The sequence below is a fragment of the Sinohyriopsis cumingii genome, chromosome 3 (genome assembly GCF_028554795.1).
Source record: "Sinohyriopsis cumingii isolate HCF-2022 chromosome 3, ASM2855479v2, whole genome shotgun sequence".
In the NCBI taxonomy this organism is placed as follows: domain Eukaryota; kingdom Metazoa; phylum Mollusca; class Bivalvia; order Unionida; family Unionidae; genus Sinohyriopsis; species Sinohyriopsis cumingii.
In genome coordinates, this window is record NC_142963.1 from 11,250,948 (window position 1) to 11,277,298 (window position 26,351).

General features: G+C 36.2%; 1 protein-coding gene across 3 annotated transcripts in view; it reads right to left on the minus strand.

Moving 5' to 3' along the window:
• The window catches only part of LOC149802456 (immunoglobulin superfamily member 10-like), a 163,232-nt gene that overhangs the window by 52,354 nt on the left and 84,527 nt on the right, over positions 1-26,351 (minus strand). For 2 of the 3 annotated variants that reach the window (XM_089951690.1, XM_089951688.1), the window contains 3 exons: positions 12,811-12,894; positions 7,831-8,139; positions 2,962-3,285 (listed from right to left, as the gene is read on the minus strand). In XM_089951690.1, coding sequence (XP_089807816.1) covers positions 2,962-3,285; positions 7,831-8,139; positions 12,811-12,894 — 717 coding nt within the window. The remainder of the gene's footprint in view (positions 1-2,961; positions 3,286-7,830; positions 8,140-12,810; positions 12,895-26,351) is intronic. The other variant, XM_089951689.1, reaches the window with a different exon arrangement.

The following is a 26,351-nucleotide window of genomic DNA, read 5'->3' on the forward strand; positions in this document are numbered from 1 at the left end:
ACTAAGTACATTTTGAGGAAATTCAGGGTACACAAATGTAGGTGTATTTATTACCATTCTTACTACCAGCTAAAGAAGACATGTCTATGCCCTGTCACTTGCATGCTTGTTCTTGAATGGACTACATTTATGACCTGTATCATACAGTGTATGTCTTCTATTGCTAGCCTAAATTTTATCAAAATAGCTAAACAGGGAAAATTGCAAAGCAGCAGTTGGGTGACCGTCCATTTAGCCAGTGGAAATAATACTTTTTGTCATCTTGGCTCATTAGCTCTTGTGCTCTTAGTTTCCTATCAAAACTTCAGTTGCATTTTTGTCTCAAATACAGACTGACTTGTAAATGATATGTCTCTGATAGATATGAGATAGCCCTTTGCCTCAATATCACTATTTTTACAGGCTCTAGAGAACACTGGTAATTGTCTTTGTAAACCATTCTATTTGTGAAAAGTTACAATTATTTCTCCTAAATAACTGTTTAAATGATTAGAATGGTATTTTCAATTAATGTGTTCCTCACAAATGTTGTTGACATGGTGAATATCATGTTCATTCATCTGCTTGCTTTAAAGTTTCATTTGTGACTAAGCGAATTCATCCACATCATGAACTTTATCATCTCTACTTTCAAATGGATGAAAGAGCTTGTTTAGTTCATTCACAAACAAATCTAATCAAGCAACATGAGTGTACATGGTTTCTTTAGAAAGTATTTTCTAATAGATGATAATAGTTACAGATACATGTGTTATGCAGTATAAAGATGTTCAGTATTAAAAAATGCCACAAAATTCTGACAATGTACATTTAATGGATAAAAAATGAGCATATGATAATCCCAATCCCCATACTACATTTTTAAGAAGAGTAATAATTACCCGCTACTGTTTCATTGCTGACTTTGCCACACCAGTTGAATCTTGATGATTTAAGATAAGCTATCAAGTTGACTGGGAATTGTGGTTGATCGTCATCTGAAGCACCTCCAACCATGATGCTTGCTTTCAAATTTGCTGAGAGGTTTTTGAGAAGTTGTTTTAATACTTGTCTGTTTTTAGGAACAGGAGCCAAATTTTAGAGTGGATTATCATCTGCGAACAAATGTGAAAATTGCACAGTTTTTTAGAGTAAGTTGTTTAGAAGGTTTCCAATTTTCAGATGGCAGGATTAATGTCAGGATGCTTTCTATTAAACAGCAATTGTTAAGATCAATGGAAAACACATGACATATGATGTACCATACCATAAATCAAATGAGTAAAAATCAAAGTCACAACATTTGACCTTCAAATTGATGACATTGTGCTGTTAAATTGTGTATTAAAAATAAATGAAACTTCTGGAAGCAATGACTCAAAATCTGCCAGGACTTGGTTGATTTCTTTTCACATTTACATTTTTCTTCATATATATATATATGTACCACATACATTAAAAATAACATGGCTTTTAAAGTGTTGGAATAAAGCAATTTGATATACCAATACTATTGGTATATCAAATTATGATCCACCCATGGCACAATAGTGAGCATATATAAACATTTTTGAAACTGTGTGCCATTGATTCTAGGCCTATATATCAATGATGAATTTCAACTCATTAATTGTTAGTGACGTATGAAAATAACGATAAAAATATTAATAATCCCCTTTTTCTAAATGAATTTAATATGATACAAAATTTCATCACAATCCATTCTGCTTTCTATTCCCACTCCCCTCTATGCATAAGGAACAAAATATGCAAAAATCTGGAGTGAGAGAAAAAAAGAATTTGGGCTGGATGAAAACCTTGAAACTGAATTTACACCAAGTAATTTAAAAGAATATGATTAATCATAATGGTACGTGTACACTTTCTTTGGGATTTATCATCAGTGTTTATATAATCAATGATACAAAGTTGCAATAGCCTGTCGACAATATATGGTAAATTTCTGGGTTACATGGCACACATACTGTAATGTATTTAATACTTTATTGTCGTTGTTGTTTCTTAAACCTATTATAATGTTCAACAATTATTAATAATTAAATATAAAAAATGTCCAAAGGCCACCTCTCTCTCTCTTTCTCTGAACCATTGTAGCAAGATACAAATGAAAATGCATGAAAAGACAAGCATAGAGGATTTTTGCTTGGATTGTTGCCTGTGTCAGACAACAATATTTCTGGACCTATGAATGATGGTAAAATTTAAGTCAAACTGACCAAAGAAAGAGAGAGAGAGTGAGAGAGAGAGAGAGAATTGTATGTTCAGTAGTAGCGTTAATTAAAGCAGAATAATGACTTAGATCAACTGTAAATATATTACATATTTTAATTACCTCTTGTTGGTTCATCATTTTGCTTAGTTTCTATACCACACTTATTTCCATGTGCTGGTACATAAATAGCTGAGCGTTCAGTGTTTGTAGTGCTCTACTTTCTTCATTAAAGTTATGTTTCATTTTTAAGACATTTTTAAGTGATTTAATCAATATGAATAAAATAGAAACTCAAAAAAGAAAACAATCAACTTATCAATATGCAAAGGTGATTGTAAATCGCTACAAAAGGCACAAACCTACATTTTGTAGCAGACACACTTAGCAGAGATGTGAGGATTTCATTCATTCGTTTAATACACGTTGCCAGTATTCAATCTTAACTTTGTTCAAAGGGCAAATATGTGTATTTGTACATGATATAAATAAAATATAAGTATACCAATAGTATGTACACTGTATCATTAATATACCACTCACTGTATAAATTTTTCATGAAAAGTTAACTCAGCAAACCTTGTTTCCTTTTAATGAAACATTTATACATCTCATGGTATATCACTGATACAGAGTGTATATATATATATATATATATATATATATAACCATACCACCAGGTGACAGGTGAACTAAAAACCAAGGACAGCTTGTAATCAGGGTCATAAACTTAATTTTTTTGTAGAACTTACTTTTGTGCATTATTTCCAAAGTCGAAATAGTAAAGCCAATGCTGTTGCTGACATTGACTGTGTAAATTCCAAAGTCCCCCTCTTCATCAATGCTGATATTGAAATTTGCTTGGAAAACTTTGGCTGGAACATAGTGCAATTGCACTTCGAGGTTGTTTATTTCAATCTCATAAACACTCTCTGTTCCTTTCACAATGTTAGAGTAAGAATGTTGCAGGGTCACATGTCCAACATCATTGTTAGAATAATAATCAAGCTGAATGACAACAAAGCCACCAATATCACCTCTTATTTCCTTGGGAAACTTAAGTATCACTGGAGGAGCTGCAAGATCAAAGGGATATACATGAGACAAAAACAAACAACAGAAATTATGAAATGCACATACTATTATTGCTGCAAAATGACCTGCAGAATAGAGCTAATATTCTATATGTTAGAAACAAGTCATCCATGGTCTGCTTATGAGTGACAAGAAATTGTTATCAGCATTTAGTAACATGATACCAACATTTCTTGTGAGTGACAAGAAATTGTTACCAGCATTTATTAACATGATACCAACATTTCTTGTGAGTGACAAGAAATTGTTATCAGCATTTAGTAACATGATACCAACATTTCTTGTGAGTATAGCAATGAATGCAGATCATGGATGACTTCACACAGAACCAAACATCATTGTTACAACAAGAAATTGTATATCTTTTTCCAGTGATTCATACCATCTATGTGTTTGCAGAACCGAAGAATTTCCTTGCTAAACTTTAAGTGTGGAAATTAATTGATAGCTAATGGATGACCAGCATATGCATGGGTTGCCAAGAATGATTGCCCACCAGACATTTTGTTGATGGCTGACCAGCAATCCACAAGTTGCCAAGAATGACTTTCCACTGGACATTTTATTGATGGCTGATAAGCAATGCACAAGTTGCCAAGAATGACTGCCCACTGGACACTGTGTTGATGGCTGACCAGCTATGCACAGGTTGCCAAGAATGACTGCACATTGGACATTTTCTTATAATACAGATCATAGCCTAGTTCACTACCAAACAATTATAGTTCCATACATGTATTTCGAATATTATAGGTATACAATGTAAATTGTCCTGGCCATACAAGCACTGTGTGCAACACCATTTGGTGAGGAAGAAGTAGCAAGGCCAACAAGAGTAAATAATGCCCTGACAAATTCAAATAGACATATGATTCTCTTTCATATCTATTCCTACATTAAAATTCTTGAAGTCTCAATACCCTCTGACAAATGGGGTCAAATATGGTTGCACTGGTTTAGATATGTTAAAAATGCAAAATATTTACAAATATACGATAGATGATATTCAATACACTGAACATGAAAGATAATACAATTTTACACATGGCTTTATCATCTCAAGCTAATATTTATTATATATTAAGTGGAGCTGCTTACATGTCTTTCAATGAATTTTATTGCATATTCCACTCTCTCTCCTCACATTTCTCCATTACCCTCCCATTTGACCCCAACACCATTTATATAACAGATTTCAGCTAATAAGCCCTTAGTTAAAGTAGTGAAAATGGCGTTGGGATCAAATGGAAGGGTAATGGAGAAATGGAAGGGTAATGGAGAAATGGGAGGGGAGAGATTGGGTGCACCATATGCCCTCATGCCAAAACAAAACATGGGCCAATTTGCAGATAAAATGTTCTGATGAGGATAATAACAAATTCAGCTATTTACCTACAGGAAATGAAGTCATACCCATTAATGTCTTATTTTCGTACACGAGTTGAATACTGTAGAATCTCTGGCCTGGCCAAAGACAATGGCAATTCTCAAAGGAACTAAAAAAGAGCCCAAAAAGTGATTTTCTGGCTTAATGTACATCTATTGTGTAGATTGCAAATGAGAAGTCCAAATAAAACTGAGTGTGAAGCTGGCAGTCTTGAGGCCCATCAAAGGTTCACTTCTATGAAAAACTAATACTCGTGTAAACCAGCCCAAAACAGACAATGAATGTTTTTTTTTTTTATAAATATATTTCTAACAGATAGTATAATCCACCATAATGAGGGGATATAGCCAGGGCCAATGGCTATTGCTTAGCACATATACAGTATGTAGCTGGACCTGCATTTACAAGTTTTGTTGACTTTATAGGAAAAAGCAAAGACAAACTGGTAGCCATCCTGTTGTTTGTCACTGATGAGGGTTAGGGATGTAGCCACATGCCCTCATAGTACTCAATGCTGTGTCACTCATGGAGTGATGGGAAGTGCAGAGCTTTTGGCTACATGTTGCTGTTGTGGACAATGAACTCGATTGATGTTTGACTCAATCCGTGCCATTGCTATCATGTCACGGCTAGCTGTGTCCTTCCGGAATAATTACAAATGCGATTTTCTCCAGATAAGCCATGTCATTGATGAATGCATCTGTCATGCACTCATATTTCCCATTTTGTAATTTATAGGTGGGTCATTTGGCTATTTAAGATTAGGCTGTCACATCATACTTGGTACTCCAGCATACTATTAAGGTCTTAAAATCTAAATGGCTCTTTTTCTTCGATGTTAACTATCCATAATCTGCTGAATGGACTTCCAGGTGTCCCATTAATAGTACTCAACACTAAATGGATTTCCAGGTGTCCCAGTAATAGTACTCTAGATTGAATGGACTTCCAGGTGTCCCAGTAATAGTACTCAACATTGAATGGACTTCCAGATGTCCCAGTAATAGTACTCAACATTGTGCTGCTGACAGAGAGATGGAACATGGAGAGTTCTTGGCCAGGTATGACTGTTGTTGATCATGAGCTTCGTTGATTGATGTTGGACATAATACTTACCCCTGTTTTAAATCTCACTGACAGATATTTATCAGCATAATTGCATGCATGATGATTTTCTACAGATCTGCCATGTTGTTCATGGTTGTACTTATATTCCCATTTAATTTTCATGTACTTGGTGTGCATGTGCCATCATGATAAATATTAATTACTACAGCAGAATACTTTCTAATAGGGATTCAGTGCTTAGGACAAAATACCAAATATTTTTCATGCATATCACTGACAGTGATTGAGTCACCTGATGACAAACATCATTTTTTGTATTTCTGCTGCTTGAGAAAGGGTGTGCAAAAGTAACAAAGCTTTGACCCATTGCCAGTGTCATCTATTTCTCAGCTGATTATTCATACACTGCAGCACTGACATTCCCATACGTCTTTTCAGCATGCTGCTTGAAGCAAAGCTGCACATTGAGGTAAATGAGATGCTCAGGTTGCTTGTGAGGTTATTCAGCTTTGAGTACATGGAGGTCTTTCACTGCCTTGTTATGTTGACCATTGTGAGGTTATTCAGCTTTGAGTACATGGAGGTCTTTCACTGCCTTGTTATGTTGACCATTGTGAGGATATTTAGCTTTGAGTACATGGAGGTCTTTCACTGCCTTGTTATGTTGACCATTATGAGGATATTCAGCTTTGAGTACATGGAGGTCTTTCACTGCCTTGTTATGTTGACCATTGTGAGGATATTCACTTTTGAGTACATGGAGGTCTTTTACTGCCTTGTTATGTTGACCATTATGAGGATATTCAGCTTTGAGTACATGGAGGTCTTTCACTACCTTGTTATGTTGACCATTTTCAACTTCATCTTGTTTATAGATTAGCATAGACAAATTGCGATTTGACTGAAATGGATAACTTTGTACAAAATGTGGCCAAACTTGTGGAGATACTAGAAAATTTGTTCTTTCAAATGCAAGTCAGCAAACTTTTACTCATCAGCAGTAATTACACCCTTACAGAAATCGCTGATAACATCTTCACATTGGCATGGCAATGTGCCAATAAAGCTGCAGTTTTGTCAGTGACCTCGGGTGAACTTGACACTGTTTGACCATAAGAAAATTCAAATTATTTTTACCTTTTGGCTCTTAACTTCCTACATATATCATGATGCATAATTCAGTAAAAGACATTAAAATACCCCTGCATTGAAATGTCTCATAGATTATTGAAAAATGTCACTGTAAATGCCAACACTGTTAAGAAATCAAGGTGTGAAACTGCATTTTTCTAAATACAAACGTTTACTTGTGTTACATATTTCTAGAAAGAGTAATGTGTAGCTAGGGTTGTAGCCCTGTTTGCTTCACTCTGAATATAATATTTTCATGGTTGGGACACAATTTAGTATCAAAGCATCTGTTGGGTGCTCATGGTGTTTTGGCAAGAACTTATGCAGTGTATTAGATAATTATCCTATACACATTCAGTCAATATTTCAATTACAAATAGTTTCCACTTGATATAAGGCCATGCTAATCATAACATTCAGTGCAGTTCTGCTACCACATTTATACTTCAGACATCGTATTTCTCTGGATTACATATAGTGTATCCAGCTTTGTTATCTTGATACAGTGAACTATGCATATCAGTCTATCATATTATATACAGTTTAGAGGAAATGGACAGAATTATTTCCATCATAAATGATTGTTCTGCATTACTATTTTACTCTCCTCACGAGTATGACTAACATTAATCTAGAATGTAGAATTTTCTTTAAAATCTTTTAATAAATCCACAAAATTTGGAATGGCTTGCACCTCTTGCATACTAATTACAATGAAATGTCGAACATCAAAATTGTATTTGAAGGTAGACAGCAGATTCATGTTTGTGTTATAGTAATCATGCAAATTAGGAATTTAGACATCAAATTAAAGTTTCTGAGACTGTCTTATCAGCAGCAGCATACTTCGACTTTAAGAACTATTTGCCAGTGTATTTACTCCTCAGCAGTGTATATGCATTAGCAAGGTGTCAGAATAATGTAAGACTCGGTAACTCACCTTTCACAAGAACATACACCATCTGTGTTATGACATCTTTTTGTGTCCCATTAGCTTTGACGCCATTGCTAGCCTGACATACATAGATACCACTATCCTGGTATGATATAGAATTCAGATCTAGTGTAGCATTGTGCTCATTAACATACGTTGATGGCAGGGACCTCAGAGTTTTATTATACCCAGGCCAGAGATGCAGCCATGTGCTAAAGGTGTATCTGTTTGGAATACCATCTGGCATGCACACTAATCTGGCTTGACGATCACTAGTTGTAACGTTACTTGCCGATAACTTTATATCTGGTGGATCTGGAAAGATGGGCAATTGAACAGTCAAACATTGTGATATATCTGGTTGGGAAGAATGTTACTAATGGATGCCATCTTAAGTTTTAGGAGGAACTTTATGATTAGATGTTACATTACAGTAACTCCCAAAATACCAATTAATGAAATCATATTAAAGAATAACTCCCAAAATACCAATTAATGAAATCATATTCAAGAAAAGACTGCAGTGTATGGGAGATCAGTACATATACATAAAATTGTTAATATGATTAATAATAATTTGTACTGAATAAAATCAATTTTTCTCTGTTGTATCATTCATTTTATTGCTGAATACTGAAACCATACTCTTCAGAAACTCCAATATACCAAAGTTAATAACAAAATTATTTTCTTACATGTCAAACATCTTCCCATGTAAACCAGTGTGTACATTATAAAATTCTTTGACAAGGCTTTTTACCTTGAATCAATATCATGAATATTAAGATATACCTTCATGGTTAACTCTTTAGATTTAGCACCAACCAAACATCATAAGAAGCCTTTTCTAATGAGGAAAGCCCATGTCAATAAAGAATATCCCTCTTAGGAAATAGCTATAACAAGATCTTCAAGATGGCTACAAAAACAACAGTAGTGAAAATCTGATGAGCACCACTGTAATTAAGAACCAAAATGATAATAAGTCTAACTTTCAGTTAAACCCAATGTTGAAATGAATACATGCAGAAGAATTGGTGATAGCATTATTTCAAAGATGGCCGTCATGGTGGCTGTACCGGATGTAAAATCCACATCATTTTTAACAAGAGTTTGCTAGACATAAAAAAAGAATTTGGTGGAAATCCCATGTCATTATGACCATGCATTCAGGAACTCCCATGTCAATATGACCATGCATATGGCAAATCCCATGTCAATATGACCTTGCATATGGCAAATCTCATGTCAATATGACCATGCATATGGCAAATCCCATGTCATTATGACCTTGCATTCAGGAACTCCCATGTCAACATGACCATGCACTCAGGAGAAACTGTGACAAGATTTTCAAAATGGATGCCATGAAGTCCATATCTGATGTCAGCTTGGCATTATTTCAATTTTCACCAACTAGACATCATAGTAAGCCTTTTAGGGAAAATCTATGTTGATATAGCAATTATAACATTCACAAGAATTAGCAATTAAAAGATGATCAACCATGGTACCACATTGACTGTTAGATTGGCAACATTCTCATTCAGGGTCAACTAGATCTTGACCATGGGATGAATTTGTGGGTGTGAAAAGTTTCATAAACTTGAATGTGCTAAGAGATGGATGATGAACCATGTACAATAGGCAATCCTTAAAGTTCTTCTGGTCTATGACCAGTGAAACTAAAATGATCTAGCACAAAACAGATTTTTATTGTATGTGTGTTGTATTTGGCTATGAACTTATGATTACTAGAATGTAATTTAATTTCCAATTGTTCCTTTAAAAGTTTCAGTGCCAGATTGCACAAAAAATGGGAATAGTTTTGATTTGTTGTAGTAATAGTGAGGATCAACCTCCTAATGCTTAAAGAGAGTACTTTTTATCTATTTAAAAAATTACAGTCAAGACTGGTCCTATCAAATTTAGAAAATTACAGTCATGACTGGTCCTATCATATTTACTTGCATTTTGTTTTTATTTAATAGCAACTCTGCAAACAATATGAGTTGTATTTATGCAGATATGGTACTAGATCAAAATATAATAAATGCATGTACATATGTAGATATGGTACTTGATCAAAATATAATAAATGCATGTACATATGTAGATATGGTACTAGATCAAAATATAATAAATGCATGCATTTATGCAGATATGATACTAGATCAACATATAATGAATGCATGTGCTTGTGTGATATAGTGTTTTTCAATCTCTTTGCATTTCTAGTGGATTGAAATAAACTAGACAAGCAATGCAAGTATATGTCAGATTTCATTCACTGATGTACACATAAAGTGTCATTACTTTGCCATGTGACTTAATAGATAGCATATGTGTGGGTTTGGTTGCCATGTGACTGAAGCCAAGTATAACAAATTAAAATGCTTATTATAGGTACTTATAGTAATTTTTTATGTTGATTTATCTTCTTCAGCTGTAACATAAGCATTGTTGTTAATGCCCATATTGTTGGGGAGGAAATCATTGTAGCAGTATTAGAAACTGAAATAAATAAATGAGGTTCTCTGGCTTTAGTGTGTCTGATGAACCTGAAGATCAGAGCCATATAGATAATCAAATGCAGGAAAGTCATGTACAGAGTGAAAACGAAAACAATGGTACAGATGATGATTTGGAGTTATCCATTATGGCATACTTTTATCCAAAATTCCTGAGGGTCAAATATAATAAATACAGTGTCACTGTGCATATAGATCGACAAAAGTTTAAATTTGTAAAACAGATATTGGATTCAGAACCTCGCATGACTTCATGCAGTTCAAGTGTTCAAAATGGTACTATCTACAGAACACAAGAGAAAAACACAGTGACAGCTACATTGTATAAAACAATTTGTGTCCTACACATACAGGGGCTGAGCAGTTTCACATGGTTAGATCATATTACCTGTAAATGTAGACAGGATGAGAACAAATATGCTAAAGGCAGTTATATGCTGACATCTACACCAGTAAGTTGATGTACTACCAAACATGAAAGAGTTCCTAAAGTCTCTGACCTAGATGAATTTGGTAATAAAATTAACACCTCTCCAGAGTGTCAGACAATTATACGCTCCATAAATCATGACCACAGCAGTGATGGCTTAAACCATAATGATTGCTCCATGTGTGTACATCAAAAAACAATTAGGAACTTGGAGACCCAAACTGAAGAATTAAAACTACAGTTACTTGCTATGAAGTCAGCACAGGGAAGGATTAATGAGCAAGTGACCTCATAGGAACCAGCAATCCAGACAGACTCCCAGAGAGCAACAATGTCAGATGTTCATACACAGACAATCCCAACACCAGCCAAAAGAAAATGTAAAATGACCATACAAGTAACAACTCAAAGTAATCCTGCATTGCAAACAACAGTACCCCCCTCTCAGTCATGTGTCACACCTGCAACAGCAATAAGAGAACACCCATGATGCTCATCTCAAATAAGTCTGTTGCCTGCATCAGCAACTGTATTTCCCACTGATCAGACAAATGTGACAACATCAGTTCAGTTAGCTCATACAACTGAGACACCAACTTCAGCACCCATTCATCAGACATGCATTGTGTCTGAAATATGAACCTGAATCCAACGCAGAAAATCACAAACCAGAAAAGATAGGACTCTTATAACTGGCTCCTCAATATTGAAAAGCATAATACCAAGGAGAATTCTTAAAACAGATGTACAGGCTCTTAGAGGTACAAAAATCGACAACATCATGGACAGAATAATGAATAGTGACCTAACCAAATACAACCAAATTATTATTTTAGTAGGTGGAAATGATGCCAGTGATGGAAGGTCACTAAATCAAATCAGAGCAGATTTTGAAAGTTTACTGTATGCTGCTAGGTCACTTGCAGCCCAAATACATGTAAAATAATGATATCAGGACTACCTCCGCATATGGACACCAGTGTGAAAGAAATCAATGATCTGATAATTGACCTATGTGAAGACTTCAACTTACAGTACATTCAACAATACACATCTTTCTTTCTTCAGAAGCAGGGCATCAACCAAAGCCTCTGCCACAGAGACAAAATTCACTTAAGCAGAAAAGGAACCTCTCAACTACTGAGACATATTATATGTATGCCTTCATTTTCAGGCACTATAATAAAGAGTACTATCCCTAATGTGGAGCAGCAGAGAGGGTGAACAGACCATAGAATTCCGACAAAACAAATAAAACAAACAAATAAATCATCTCGTAGAAAGGTCCAGATTTTACAAATGAACATTCCTTGAGATGTTTATTTTTGCAATGACCGATTGTGCTAATAAAACCTCAGTTTGAAATAGTAGCTGAAAAAAATAAAGTACTCTACGTGTTTATTTATTTCTTGTTTATTTTTTTGACGACCAACGTTGGTAGGTACCCTCTCTGCTGCTCCCCCTGTTACCCAAATATTTTATCAATACCCACACGATATCTTGTTCTTGGATCATGTAAATTTATTGTTATAAATCCATGCGGGGTAGCTTGCGCTCGTGAGAAGAAATTTTTGAATTTAATTATATCCATGTCACCACCACACCAAGTTTGATGAATATTTCGCAACGTGTGTGTGTCTACGCCATTAAACACAACTAAAATGTTGCAGTTGTCTCTGATCACCTTCGGAATTTGTGTATATCGTTGAGTAACATAGATCACGTCTGTATTTTTATGTCTCCCTCGGGAAAATATTCTGGCTGGATTTGATTGTTTATCTAGCATCACATCGTCGTATACAACTAAATTATTAATAAATCCGTCTATGGAATCTACGGATGGTGCTTCATCAATATCGGTTATAAACTCTATAACATCATTATCTTCATCCAGTAATCGCGCGTTTTCATTGAAATCTTTAAGTACATCATAACATCGTTGATCATCAACGGATGGTGCTACTAAATACAACTTATCCCATTTCAACCATCTCATTATCAGATTAAGTAATAATTGCGTCTTACCCGATCCAGATGGTCCTATGATAATCATTCTGATGGAGTTCGGTAGCGCAGGATGATGCTTAACTGGCTCTCGCTGCCGAGTTGCTGAGAAATCAATTATATCCATATATATTATAACATGAATTTATATTGTTTACGCTGTAAAGTTAAAACTCCAACTATTGATTTAGCTACAGTTACAACAAAAAATAAAAAAATAGCGTACGGTGGAAAATGTTCTGTATGCTGTAGAAAGAAATTTTCGTTTTTACCTAATAGGCGCGGTGGTGATATTGCTAATTTGATGTCAAAGTTTCCAGGTGCTCCATGGGCTAAATACAGCGGGGAAAAACATCTACCAGGATATAATTATTGCGGTCCTGGTACCAGACTCGATATCAGGCTCGATAATCAAGATCAACCAAAACCAGGCGAGGAACCAATAAATGCTATTGATCGAGCTTGTCATGCTCATGATGTAGCTTATAAAAGTCAAAATCTACAAGATAGGCATATTGCAGATGTAAAATTAATTCATTCATTAAATTCTATAAAAAATAAAAATATTAGAGAATCATTAGCTAATTGGTTAGTAAGATCCTCGATGAAAGGTAAATTAGCGATTGGGGCTGGTAATTAATAATGGAATCAATTTATTATTCACCGAGAGGATACTGGAGAGGCAAAGCAGCAATTGGTAAACTCGCTGATGCAGCATCGGTTAAACATTCTACTGCTAAAACGTGGTTATCTAAACAAGCAATATGGCAAATTTATCTACCACGTCCTAAACAAATTCATTACTCGTATTTCGATGTCAGTGTTCCTAATGAAGTTCATCAAGCTGATATTCTGTTTTTACCGCATGATACTGTGCGTGGAAAAACGCACAAGTACGCGCTAACCGTAGTTGATGTTGCAAGTGGATATAAAGAAGCAGAGCCGCTATCGGCGAAAACATCATCTGAAGTAGCTGATTCGTTTGAACGAATTTATCAACGAGGACTCGGACCACAAGGTGGTCTGCGATGGCCACAGCTACTACAGGTTGATCCTGGTAAGGAATTTCTTGGTCCAGTATCATCGCTGATGAAACAACATAATACCAAAATACGACGAGGTCATACTGCAATTCACCGTGATCAAGCAATTGTTGAGCGATTTAATCGAACACTTGCTGAACGGTTATTTGGATATCAATACGCGAGGGAATTTATTCAGGATAAGAGATCTCGTGAATGGGTTGCAAGATTACCAATCGTGATAGCTGCATTAAATAATGAAATCACACGAACAACCAACATGAAACCCATTAGCGCGGTCACAAAAAAAAATATACCAACACAACGAAAAGATGCTGGAAAACAAAAAATCTTAGGTGATGTCACAGTCAGATATTTATATGAGCCTGGTGAACTTGAAGGTGGTAGCGCGAGAGCAACTGATCCTATTTGGAGTGTTACCACACACAAAATATCTACCGTGACAAGATCCACTGGAAGAAATGTAGGCGTTTCCAGACCTGCAATCTACAGATTAGATTCTGCTGCTCCTCAACGTGGATTTACACGTGAACAACTACAAATAATTCCCGCGGATACACAACTACCGCCGCGATCACTCCGGTGATTTCGATCACTTAACTAGCGCCCAAGGCGCTAGCGCCAAGGGTGCCAGCGCCTCTACGTCGATTACATTCGAGACAGGTTAACATGGTATTGTCTCGTGTATGACCGCGACTATTATCTTTTCTATCTACGGTAAATTGTCTTGAATCATTACTCGAATACCGCCATAACATTATACAATTACAACTGATGCAATGATTGTTCTGCTGCTGTTTTAACTCAATAATAAATTCAACATCAAGATCAAAGTCACGTTTATTTTTTTTGTCAGATTGTTTGTATCCGATTAATTTTTTTCTTATTATATCATCATCGATGATGTTAAATTTATCAACGATTTCAGGAATTATAATTCTACGTAATTGAGATATATTTCTGACCCTCGATACCGCTAAATAAACTAAATTTGACCACTCGATGCGATCGTCTACAATCCAGACTCGTGTATCAGAAATAGTTAATCCCTGTGACGAGTGGATCGTCATAGCGTATCCCAACACCCATGGAGATTTGTCAGCGCGTAATGCATCTTCGACCACACTGATATCGACGGCGACAATATCATTTAATACGAGATTCTGTTTCCTTGACTCTGTCTGTCCTGGAATATCAACATTAATATTCTGTTTTCGTGTATCTGATGGTCTATAACACAACGGTACGGGTAGTTCTGAATATTGTTCTTTATGTAGCTGAAATAACTGTTGTTGTAAAGCGTCTCTGATTATTTTTCTACTTGCTACGATCAAATCGGTGGGTCTCCATGAGTTCAAAAAATCACTCATTGATGTCTCTGAGATCACTCCACGTATTATTTCACACTGAATTTTGTTTGATTGTAATCTGATTAATTTTTTAAACTCCTTCAAATTTGCATCAAGAGCTCTATGATCATCATCTATTTCTTCGTAATAATCAACGAAATTTTTTAACCAATCATGTGGAGATGGTCCAACAAAAGGCGGAGGTTGACCATGATCGCCACACATTATTATGGCGGTATTTTTCGTCAACAACCAATCAAGAAACATTTTTAATGTATCCAATGAGACCGTGCATATCTCATCCCAAATAATTATTTTAGGTATATATTTTTCCCCCATCCGTTGAGGAGTCCATGTATCCCCGCGCCAATCGAAGAAACTATGATACGTACACGATTGTACTTGCCGCTGTTTCATCTCACGTGCAAGTCTATGTGTGGGTGTCAGCACGATTATATCTGAATTTCTAAAAACATTAATCGTTCGAGTTGTTTTGCCGCATCCACCAGGTCCATTGAGATATACTGTCTTATATCTAGTTATTGGATCACTCAACGATGGTGCCTTCGACATTTCTGATATTTTATTACCCTCACGATAAACATCTCTCATTGGAACATCTGCTGATTCTGTGTAATTGTGTAATAGTTCCTTTTTTATTCTCCACGAACCCCATCGTTCATCATTACTTGTAAATTTCATAACAGGTTCTAAATATTTACTTGAAATATAAAACGAATCTGTTGCGACTCTGACTGCGGTCTCAGGAAATCTATTAATCATCGATAATAAATTTATAGAAACATAAGCCAACATGGAAGATCTTAGATGAGTATATTGCGAGGATACGTCATTTATGTAACTAACGATCGTACCTAATTTTGTTCCGTCGGATAAATAAACACTTTCTCGATTTACAAATGTATTTTTCGCCGTTGTATCAGCGATTATAAAATCGTACTCGGCATCATCTAAAATTAATCGTGCGTGATGTCTTTTATAATCATATGCACCACCTTGAGTAAATTTACCTATAATTTTTCTACCGAGATCTTTTGCGGTTTTGAGTTTATTAGGAATATCATCCTTAAACTCGCTGATAACTTCAGAATCTGACATGGACAACCAAACTTTGGTCTGTGCATGATATGATATAATTGCCTCACTGACCACCAACGATGTCAGTATCGCACAATCTAGCATATATCGCAACAGAACTATAGGTGCCCAACGTTTTTCACAAAAATGTCTGCCAAACCAAACATAACAAATCTTGTGAAGATTTTCGTTAAACTCGAACGACTCAATACAGGCGAATCCAGTCAGATCAAAATCAGGTAATGGTCCATTAATTGCCACTCGCGTCATCTCGTTTGTAGGGTGACCAAATCTTTCAAAGTACGTAGAACAATCTCCGTATCCCAGAAAACTTCCTGGATAACATGCAACCATATCAACCGAAATAACATCATTGTAATTGTATTTGGTATTCCATAATCCGCCATGTCCATATTCGACGCAACTTGCACGTACGTCCTCGAGTAAATCAAATCGTGTTGGTTTCCATGAATTTCGTTCTCTGGCGAAATGAGCCGCAACAGATGGAACGGTAAAACAATTAGTTAGTAATTTGTCAGTATTTTCCGCGTGCTTGCACTGTAAAAACGTCGCAAGATTTTTCATCTCGTCATGGAGGGATTCTGTGCGATATATTTCACCGTTCGGTTTGACAAACTGATCAAATTCACCCTCTTCATTACTTTTGAATAACCATACCGATACAGGATCGGTTTTACTTATTTCGTTGATAAAATCAAACATACTCATATCTGCCACAGATAATTCTGCCACAGATAATTCTGCCACAGATAATTCTGTGGGGTAAAATCTAACAGTTCGATCACGTGGAAATATTGTTACTGCGTTAGTCCATGCGTGCGCGTTATGATCGATAATATTTATTGGAGCTCCTTTCGATTTATATTTCGACTGGTACAGTACTTATCCCGTTATTGTCGCCACAGTTATTGGAAATTTTAATATTTTTCCTAACTCAGCAACATCTTTTATTGTAGCACCTTTATCCTTAACTGAATCAGCCCACGAGTTTATTTTTTCACGCCTTAAATCAGTTAATCCATTTCCACGCATCGCGTTTGTAAAGTGTTCTATTACTCGTTCGGCTACACAATTTAGCCTTGACAAGGTCAAGGATGATAATTTCATCGGCGCTAGTTTATCAACGTTGGGTTTTTTATTTATCTCATAAATTCCATAAATAACCGCCGTTACAGGATACGCTCGCTCATAATACGGTTTATCAATACCAGTCAATAGACCCGGTCTGGAATTTTTACTTAATATGATAGTTTTATTATTACCAAGGACAGGATCATATTTGTCACGGATAATCCAACTATCTGTTTCTGTTAATACAATAAATTTTACTCTGAAGAAATATTTTTGATTGCCCTCGTATTCAGCGATGTAGTTAATGATAGTTGCCGCTCGCTTGTCATTCATTGTAGCGTCCGTGACAAAGTCAGTGTTTCGTATAATCTTGAACGTTGACCATGTATGAGATGCACCATCCGTGTAAAATTCTTTCTTAGCGTCATGAATTTTCGAGATCAAACTTTTATTTTTCGGATCAACCAGATCTCGTACTGGCAAGTCAGAAGATAATCTGTCAAGGTTGAATTTATACTTAACAGGCCTAGTTTGGGATAATCTCTCAAACTCGTTCATATAATTAAAACAAATATTTAAATAAAGAAAATTATATATACAATGTCCCAATGTAGATGGTTGATGATCGGCTCAGTAAATCGATGCAACAAATCCTGTAGAAAGGAATTTTGTTGGATGCACTCACAAAACATACGACGAGGAAGTCTAGGACCAATACCATGTCTACGGTGTGGTATTGGAGTACGTGGAAAGACAGAATTATGTGGAAAGTGCGGCGGGAAACGGTTCAGAGAACTTAAAAGATATTATGACAAAAAAAATAATAGCGGTGAAAACGCTATAAAATCCGTGAGGGATTATATATCAAGATTTCAGACAAACAATGATTTAAACATATAATATTATTATAATGGAGCAAAATATATTTGTCCCACATCCTGTCATAACAAACTATGAATCAAATATTAATGGTATCATCAGACACTGCAAGTTGAAGAGACCAGTTGGTCATATTAATAATCATGGTTATCTTAGATTTACAGTTGGGAAAAAACATTATTTCTGTCATAGATTTACGTATGAATGTCATAATGGGATGATCAATGACGGTCTTGTTATTGATCATATTGACGGGGACACTCAAAACAATAATTTATCCAACCTTCGTATTGTCACATACAGCGAGAATAATACACGTGGAAATACAGGAAGATGTAAGACAATCGGAAAGAGGGCGGTAATTTCTACAAACATAGAAACCGGTAAAGTAATTATGTTTCAGTCTATGAACGCGGCTGCGACATATTTTGATATTAACTCGCCTTCAGTGCAAAAAGTCGCAGAAAATATATATAAAACAGCTTTCTCGAAAAAATATAAACAGAAAATCATCTTTCAGTATCAATAACTAACATCACCACATTATTAACTATCATCACCACATTATTAACTATCATCACCACATTGAATTAATTTTTTTAATTTATGTCACAGTAGGTCCTCCATACACTACTGAATTTTTTATTTAGGGGGAGATTACTTTGTAATATATAGTTTTCTTCGTAGATGGTTGGTTTTTTATGATCGTAATTAGTCAGTTTAACTAATTACATCGTAACTAATTACATCGTAACTAATTACTCGTAGAAGTATTATTTATGTTTTTTAAATATTTTCCCATCATACAAAAGATAATATTATTGATCCGTAGGAAGCTGTGTGTGAAACAGAAACCGTTACTCATTGTAATCGACCTACAGTTGTGTGTTCACTGAACTTACACTCTGGAAAGTTCTTTGACTGGTGCATTAATGCTACTGTTATTATTGATTTTCGGTCTGCTTAGGAAACTAGCTACAAATACAGAAACTGTTATAAATACAGAAACTATTATTCAGAAACTGTTATAAATACAGAAACTGTTATTATTCAGAAACTGTTATAAATACAGAAACCGCTACAAATACAGAAATTGTTATAAATACAGAAACCGTTATTATTCAGAAACCGCTGTTTAGTGTAAATATTGGTTCCTTAGCTATATATTAACTTCCGAAACATATGTTCGTAACAATGTTTGATAGCTCGATCAGTATGGTATTGGACTGTGGCGCTCGCGGTCCAGGATCGAATCCCCATGGCTGACAATTTGTCGGTGGTGCGCATAATTGCGATTTTATAATAGTGGGGGGAACCGCAAGAACCCCTCCGCTCAGCAAAACCACATACATATTTTCGTATCACCCACTGGATTAATTATTGTGGGTGTGATTTTGCTGAGCGTACATGTTTGTACTGTCCTTAGTTAGTACCGTTTCATTCATAATCTGAGCTCGCTAATACACTCGATAGGGGCTCTTCATTCATTGTATATAACCATTTCATTGTATGTATGTCCGATAAACTTGGTAGATTGCGGTGGCAAGCTACGAGTTTAATGAGGACTGTGCTGTCCTTAGTTAGTGCCGTATTCATAATCTGAGCTCGCTAATACACTCGATAGGGGCTCTTCATTCATTGTATATATGTTATATGTATGTCCGATAAACTTGGTAGATTGCGGTGGCAAGCTACGAGTTTAATGAGGACTGTGCTGTCCTTAGTTAGTTATATGTTATGTGTATATCCTCTAAACTTGGTAGATTGCGGTGGCAAGCTACGAGTTTAATGAGGGTTGTGCCGTCCTCCCTCTTGGGCCTCTAGACCGTTGTTTGGCGGGTTAGGGGCTCTCGTAGAGGGAATATTTGCCTAATGAACTTGGTAGATTGCGGTGGCAAGCTACGAGTTCTTGGTTGTGCTGTCCCTGAAACATCCCGACGAACTCGCTAATACACTCGATAGGTGTTCTAGGGATATTTTTTTTATTTTAAAGATTTATATATTATATAATGAACCATGAAAATATCAATGATGTAATTGTTGCTATTAAAAAATTAAAAAAAGATGGAATTAATATATCTGATGAACTTAATCCTGAAAAAATAGTTTCTGACTTTGAGATTTTACAAGAACGTAAAACCATGGGCACACACACACTATCATCTGAATACAGTCTCATGAAACGGATTCAATCGGCAATGTTTCAGTCGCTAGCTACCGTAGAAGATGATCATGTGAAGGAGTTCGTTCCTCTTTCTACCGCCGTAGAAAGAATTAAGTCGTTATTATCCCACGAGTATGAGGCAAAGAAAACGATTAGTACCCGCATAAGAATATTAAGAAAAATAATGTCAGAGAGTAACTTCGTTACTGATGAAACGATCCAAGGTAACTTCGTTACTGATGAAACGATCCAAGGTAACTTCGTTACTGATGAAACGATCCAAGGTAACCTCGTTACTGATGAAACGATCCAAGGTAACTTCGTTACTGATGAAACGATCCAAGGTAACTTCGTTACTGATGAAACGATCCAAGGTAACCTCGTTACTGATGATAATGAAAATGAAAGTTTTGGTAACTGGGGTCCATGTCAACGCTGACCACGTGTATTGGTAGTCAAAATCAAGTAGTTCTAACCTTGTCAAATTGTTCCTAATAAATTTTATTTATTATAAATTTTATTTATTATAAATTTTATTTTTACTGAGGATTTATTTTTTTTTACTAAAATCAAGAAAAATGCACAAATTACTTGATTCTGACGGGGTAGTTGGTAGTCAAAATCAAAGAAAAATGCACGAATTACTTGATTTCTGACGGGGTAGTTGGTAGTCAAAATCAGGAAAATTGAGCAATTTCGTTGTATTTTAGTAAAAAAAAAATAAAAATCTCAGTAAAAATAATATTATTAATAAATAAAATTAATTTATAATAAATAAAATTTGTTAGGAACAATTTGACAAGGTTAGAACTTTCTTGATTTTGACGGGGTAGTTGGTAGTCAAAATCAAGTAGTTCGTGCATTTTTATGTTTCTGAGGGGGTAGTTGGTAGTCAAAATCAAGTAATTCGTGCATTTTTATGTTTCTGAAGGGGTAGTTGGTAGTCAAAATCAAGTAATTTGTACAATTTCAGTAAAATTAATAAATATTATTTTTTTTTGTGATAGAAATTTTAATTTTACTTTCATCGACTAGCTTTTTTAGTTGAATAAACAATCACATCAACGATAACCAATCGTCGTCGATATTTTTTTACTTTTACTGTATATTGATCAACTTGATCTTTTAGCGCCGCCTGCCATTCACGCGCTTGATTGTATCTGTATTGTGCACCGTCCATATATATTTTTATGCAGTAACCAATTCAGGTGTTTCAGCTACAAATTCCAAACACCACCAGTAAGATGTTGCGGTTAATTCCTTATCAGCTGCTTCCAGAATAAATATTTCCTCGGTTCCGATATTTAATATAACAGATACAACCCCGGAAAACCTGTCGGTGGAATGACGCCATGGAAACGTTGTAAATATTTCAAATTTTGCAGCACTAAACACAGACAGCCTGTACACGCCAGTGGTTGTTGCGGCATATTTAATAGTTTTATTCTGCGTTGACCATGTTGCGAATCCCGATGATACCGTGTATACGATGTTTATGATATGCCCGGGAGGTATTTCAGGTGAAATTTTAATCAGATTGATTTTATTGATAATCTCAGGAATTCCCGCTACGATGTCTAGCTGTGTTCGTTTGATCGTGTCTAGGTTACTTTTGATATCAACGAGTTTTATGTTGACGACAGGCGGAGCGCCGAAGAATTCTTCTGTGGTTATTTGATGGTTTCTGCGAAATCTTGCAAAAGCGCCCGTGTGAACGTCATACTCGGCCCGTAGCGTGGATAGTTTACCATCCACGTTGTCAACGTATTTTTTTGTTGCTGCGTCTTCGTCAGATGTTGGATCTCTTAAAACTACTATTTTATTTCCGTTCATGTTAAGTTCACCCGTCATTGTGTCACCGGTGCTTTTCACACAATTAGCAACGCTTTTTGTAATTTCATTTCTAATTGTTGCAAACGATATACTTGAATCTCTGATTTTGCCGTTGTCAGTAAACACGGGAATATTATCCGTAACTGCACCAAGTACTCGCCGGACTATATTATCCCATTTGATATTGCTGGTTTTTAGTTTACCATGTTGATCCTGAAAAATAACAACCTCATCTGGGTCAACTCCAGCAAGGTTCATAATATCAGCGAGGTCATCCTTAGTCGCATACTTCGACAGATCAACGTCGGATTTTATTTTCTTACCAGTAGAAGATCTTCCGTAAATATCAACCATTATATAAGATCCGTTGTTTAAAATGCTTTACGCGCAACATATCGGTTGCTTGTATAATCGTGCACGACTTTATGTGGCGGCCTGGATGATTTTGATATTGCGTCGAGTACATTAATTACTTCACGGCCGCATATTGGCGGATCTGTCATTGTTTGTGTGGGTAGCGTTGAATACCAAACTTTATAACCGCTAGTTGTTGCGTGGAGTGGTGCGACATACTTGATAAATTCAACAGGTGGAGCTAACCCGTACGAGTCAAAATAAACAATTCCACGCGGGTCAACCGCGTATGATACCCAATGAGTACCAGGTCCGGAACGTTTGTCAAGATTAATAATACCTGTTTCTAGTTTGTTTGGTTGTTTCGGTAATTGATCTCGCATAAAAACACCTCTAAAGGCAGATATTTTTAATTTTTTAGCAGCATCAAGTAAATCAAAATTTGATGCTGGAACGTCTAACGAAATGACCCTGGAAGCCTTAGGCCTCTCCCCCAACGAGATCCCGGTAATCTTAGACCGCGTCCCTTTTTTTTGTTATATCGTCCACCAGTAGCTTTTTCGAAAATTTTTTTACCCGCCGCTCCAGCAACACCTCCAGCAACACCTAACGCGGCCGCTTTTGCTAAGGCTGGAGCGGCTGCAGCTAGTAATGCCGGAATGGCCGCAAGAAATGGGAATATACCACCCGTTTTAACCATGTCTTTGATGGCGCTCGGGGAGAGATGGAATTGAACTCCAGTTTTTGATTCTAGGGCTTTATTGAAATGTTTAATCTGATTATTTGTCAACGATAATTTGTTTGGACCACCACCAATTTGATCTCGTTTTAGTGATATTTTAGTTCCGCATTTGTTGGCGGTTTTTGATTGAAGCTTTTTTACTTGACCCGGGGTCAGAGTAACATTAACATGACTATACGACATTTTTATATAAAATATATTTTTCTAAATAGCACGATTAAAGATTTTCCACCGGTGCATCAACAACCCTCATTCGACCACTACCACCTTCAAGTAACATGGCCTTGTCGCTAAGTATGACCGCGATCGCTCTGTAATCAACACCACCGGTATTTAATGTTGCTTTGAGATGTATATCAACGACAGATTGTTTTGATAGATCAAGATGTTCTAATGAAAAATAATAAATCGGATACAATTTTTTAAAATCTAGCTGTGATATTTGCAACCCAGTATCAACATTTTGATCACGTCCCATAAATGACATCAAACGATGATATGCACGTCCTATGTGATTTAATGCATAATTTAGTTGTACATTTTCTGTTGGTTCCTGTTGTCCGTTTATCCGTAAGGAAATATCTGTGAGACCTAGTTGGTCAAATATCATATGAGAGTGAACTTGTGAGTTTAAACGATCAGTTCTCTGAAAAGCAATAAAAATATGTCGTGGTGCAGAAACACCCTGTTGTGATGCTATATGCCATGTAAACTGACCGTTAACGTTAGTTTGCATACTGTCTGTGCTTGTTGTTAACCATGACAACAAGGATTTACCACCTGCATCCATGAAAGAAATTAATCGCTGTTCTTCTGCGATCGTTGGAGTCATTACCGGCATCCACAATGAAAGTTTTGATAATACTACTTTACCAGGATCACCAACGGGTCTCCACAGAGCATCATTATCATCGTTCTTTCTTACAAGAACAACCGTGTGTCTAGCTCCAAAAATAACTTTTTTAACATTCCTGCAAAATCCAAAAATATGCGATAGTGGAATTGTACATGAGAAACCTCTATTACCTCCTAGCAACATATTTCTACGCGCTGCAAATCCCAAGTTGAAATTTTCACTAGGACCATGAACCACTGGCCAGATATCAGCATCAGCGGTATTGGCGAGGTTTCTTGGTTGTCTTATATTATACGGATCACTTTCAGGTTTATTGGAGTTATCTTTCACAAACATCATTGTGGGACCTGCTGATCTTGTATAATCATCAGAATATCTCGCCAGACCAATTATTGTTGTAGCAACGTCGACATCATTCTGAATTGATTCAATATTTTTTCCATCAATCATGTATGTGGCGCCACTAAATAATGCTATGATCCCGTTGTTGACAAACCCAATTTTTACTGGATCTAAGTAATTAGTATCATCCGTTTTTATAATTGTACCTTCTACCTCAAGAAAGGCATCAGCGGGTAAAAAGTATCTACTTGTATCATGAACCTGTAATTCGATTCTCCCGGGCTGATTTGGTTGTTTTGCGTCATAGGAATAAAATTGATAATCACGTACAGATTCATCCTTAAGGACGGGTGCTTCCATATCAAATGCTGTGTCGGACACGCGCTTGAACATTTTATTATAATTATTTTTCGTCTAACACGTTGATCACCGCCTTCGGAAAGTTCCACCTCGGGAAGTTCCACTTCCTGATATCAAACTTGAGATATTATTTCCAGATTCACCGAGTCCTTGATCTGCTAACGCCGCTAGTTTTTGATTTGCAGCCTGATTTATTATTTTACTAACATCTGCAGGCATCACCTCAGTACTTGCCAGTTTCACCGGTGGTTGTTGTTTTCGTCGCAATAATCGTGCTAGTCTTTCTTTGATCGCCGAGAACGCCTTACCAGCAACATTGACAATTGCACCAGGAGCTTTATCACGAACAATATCAATAGCCTTCATCGATAATTGTTTTGCAACAGGTGCTACTTTTGGAGCTATCCTCGTGAATAATCCTCGAATGACATCACCAAGTCCATTTCCGTAAATTGCTTCATAGATTGGTAATCGTGAGTTTACCGCTCTAACCTGTGTGGGTTTACGATGATTATCATGCACAATCATCTTATTTTATTTACCATTTACCTAACAACTAGTCATCAACGAGCTCATCAATAAGTTCTCGGTAAACGCCAATATCCATGATACCACCTTGAAATAGTCGCCGACAAATATCAGCTGCTTCATTGGTTATTTCTGGTGAATTATTTCCGGCACGTTTTCCTCCTATGAGAACTTCTAACCGTGACACATCATTGATGATATTATCAGGACATAAACCAGATCCTGTTTTAGGTTCATCTTGGGGTGGTGGTTGCATTACCGAAGTAAGTACTTCAGTGGTGTCCGGGGGTGAGTCACCTTCTCGAAATCCATGCGGTGAACCTGTCGGTGTAAATGTCATTTTCGGTGCAGGAATTTTCTTCGAGAAGGGTGATTTAAGTGACTTTTTAGCCTTTTTAATTTCCGACATCAACCTTTGTTGTGGCGAAGAAGATTGTTGTTGTTGTTCTATTTGTTGCAGAGGTGGAGGAAGCTGATACTGGGAGGACTCTCCTTGTTCTGGTTGTTCCCGTCTCCCTCTAAGTCTTTCTACTTCTTCTTTAAGTCTTTTAAATTCTTGACCTCTAGCTTGTTTTTTATTGTAATATACGCGATATATCCATTTAATGAAATTATCATCATTTGTTTTTTCATGACCGGGTTTTAAAATACTAGATTTATTAGATATACTATTTAATATTGCTTCAGGTAATCTCTCTCTTTCAGTTTTTCTAATTTCCTCAACAACTCCTTCTTTAAATCTTGCAATTAATCTTAAGCTTTCTTCTGCTGATTTGGGTTCAGATGCAAGTTTTTTTCTCACATCGGCGACTTCAGCACGAAGTTCTCCAATACCTTCAAGTATTTCCTCATCAACAGGTGGAGGCTGAGCTGCGGCTATGTTAGTTGGAAGGTCTCGTAAAATCTTTTTTGTTTGTTTGGT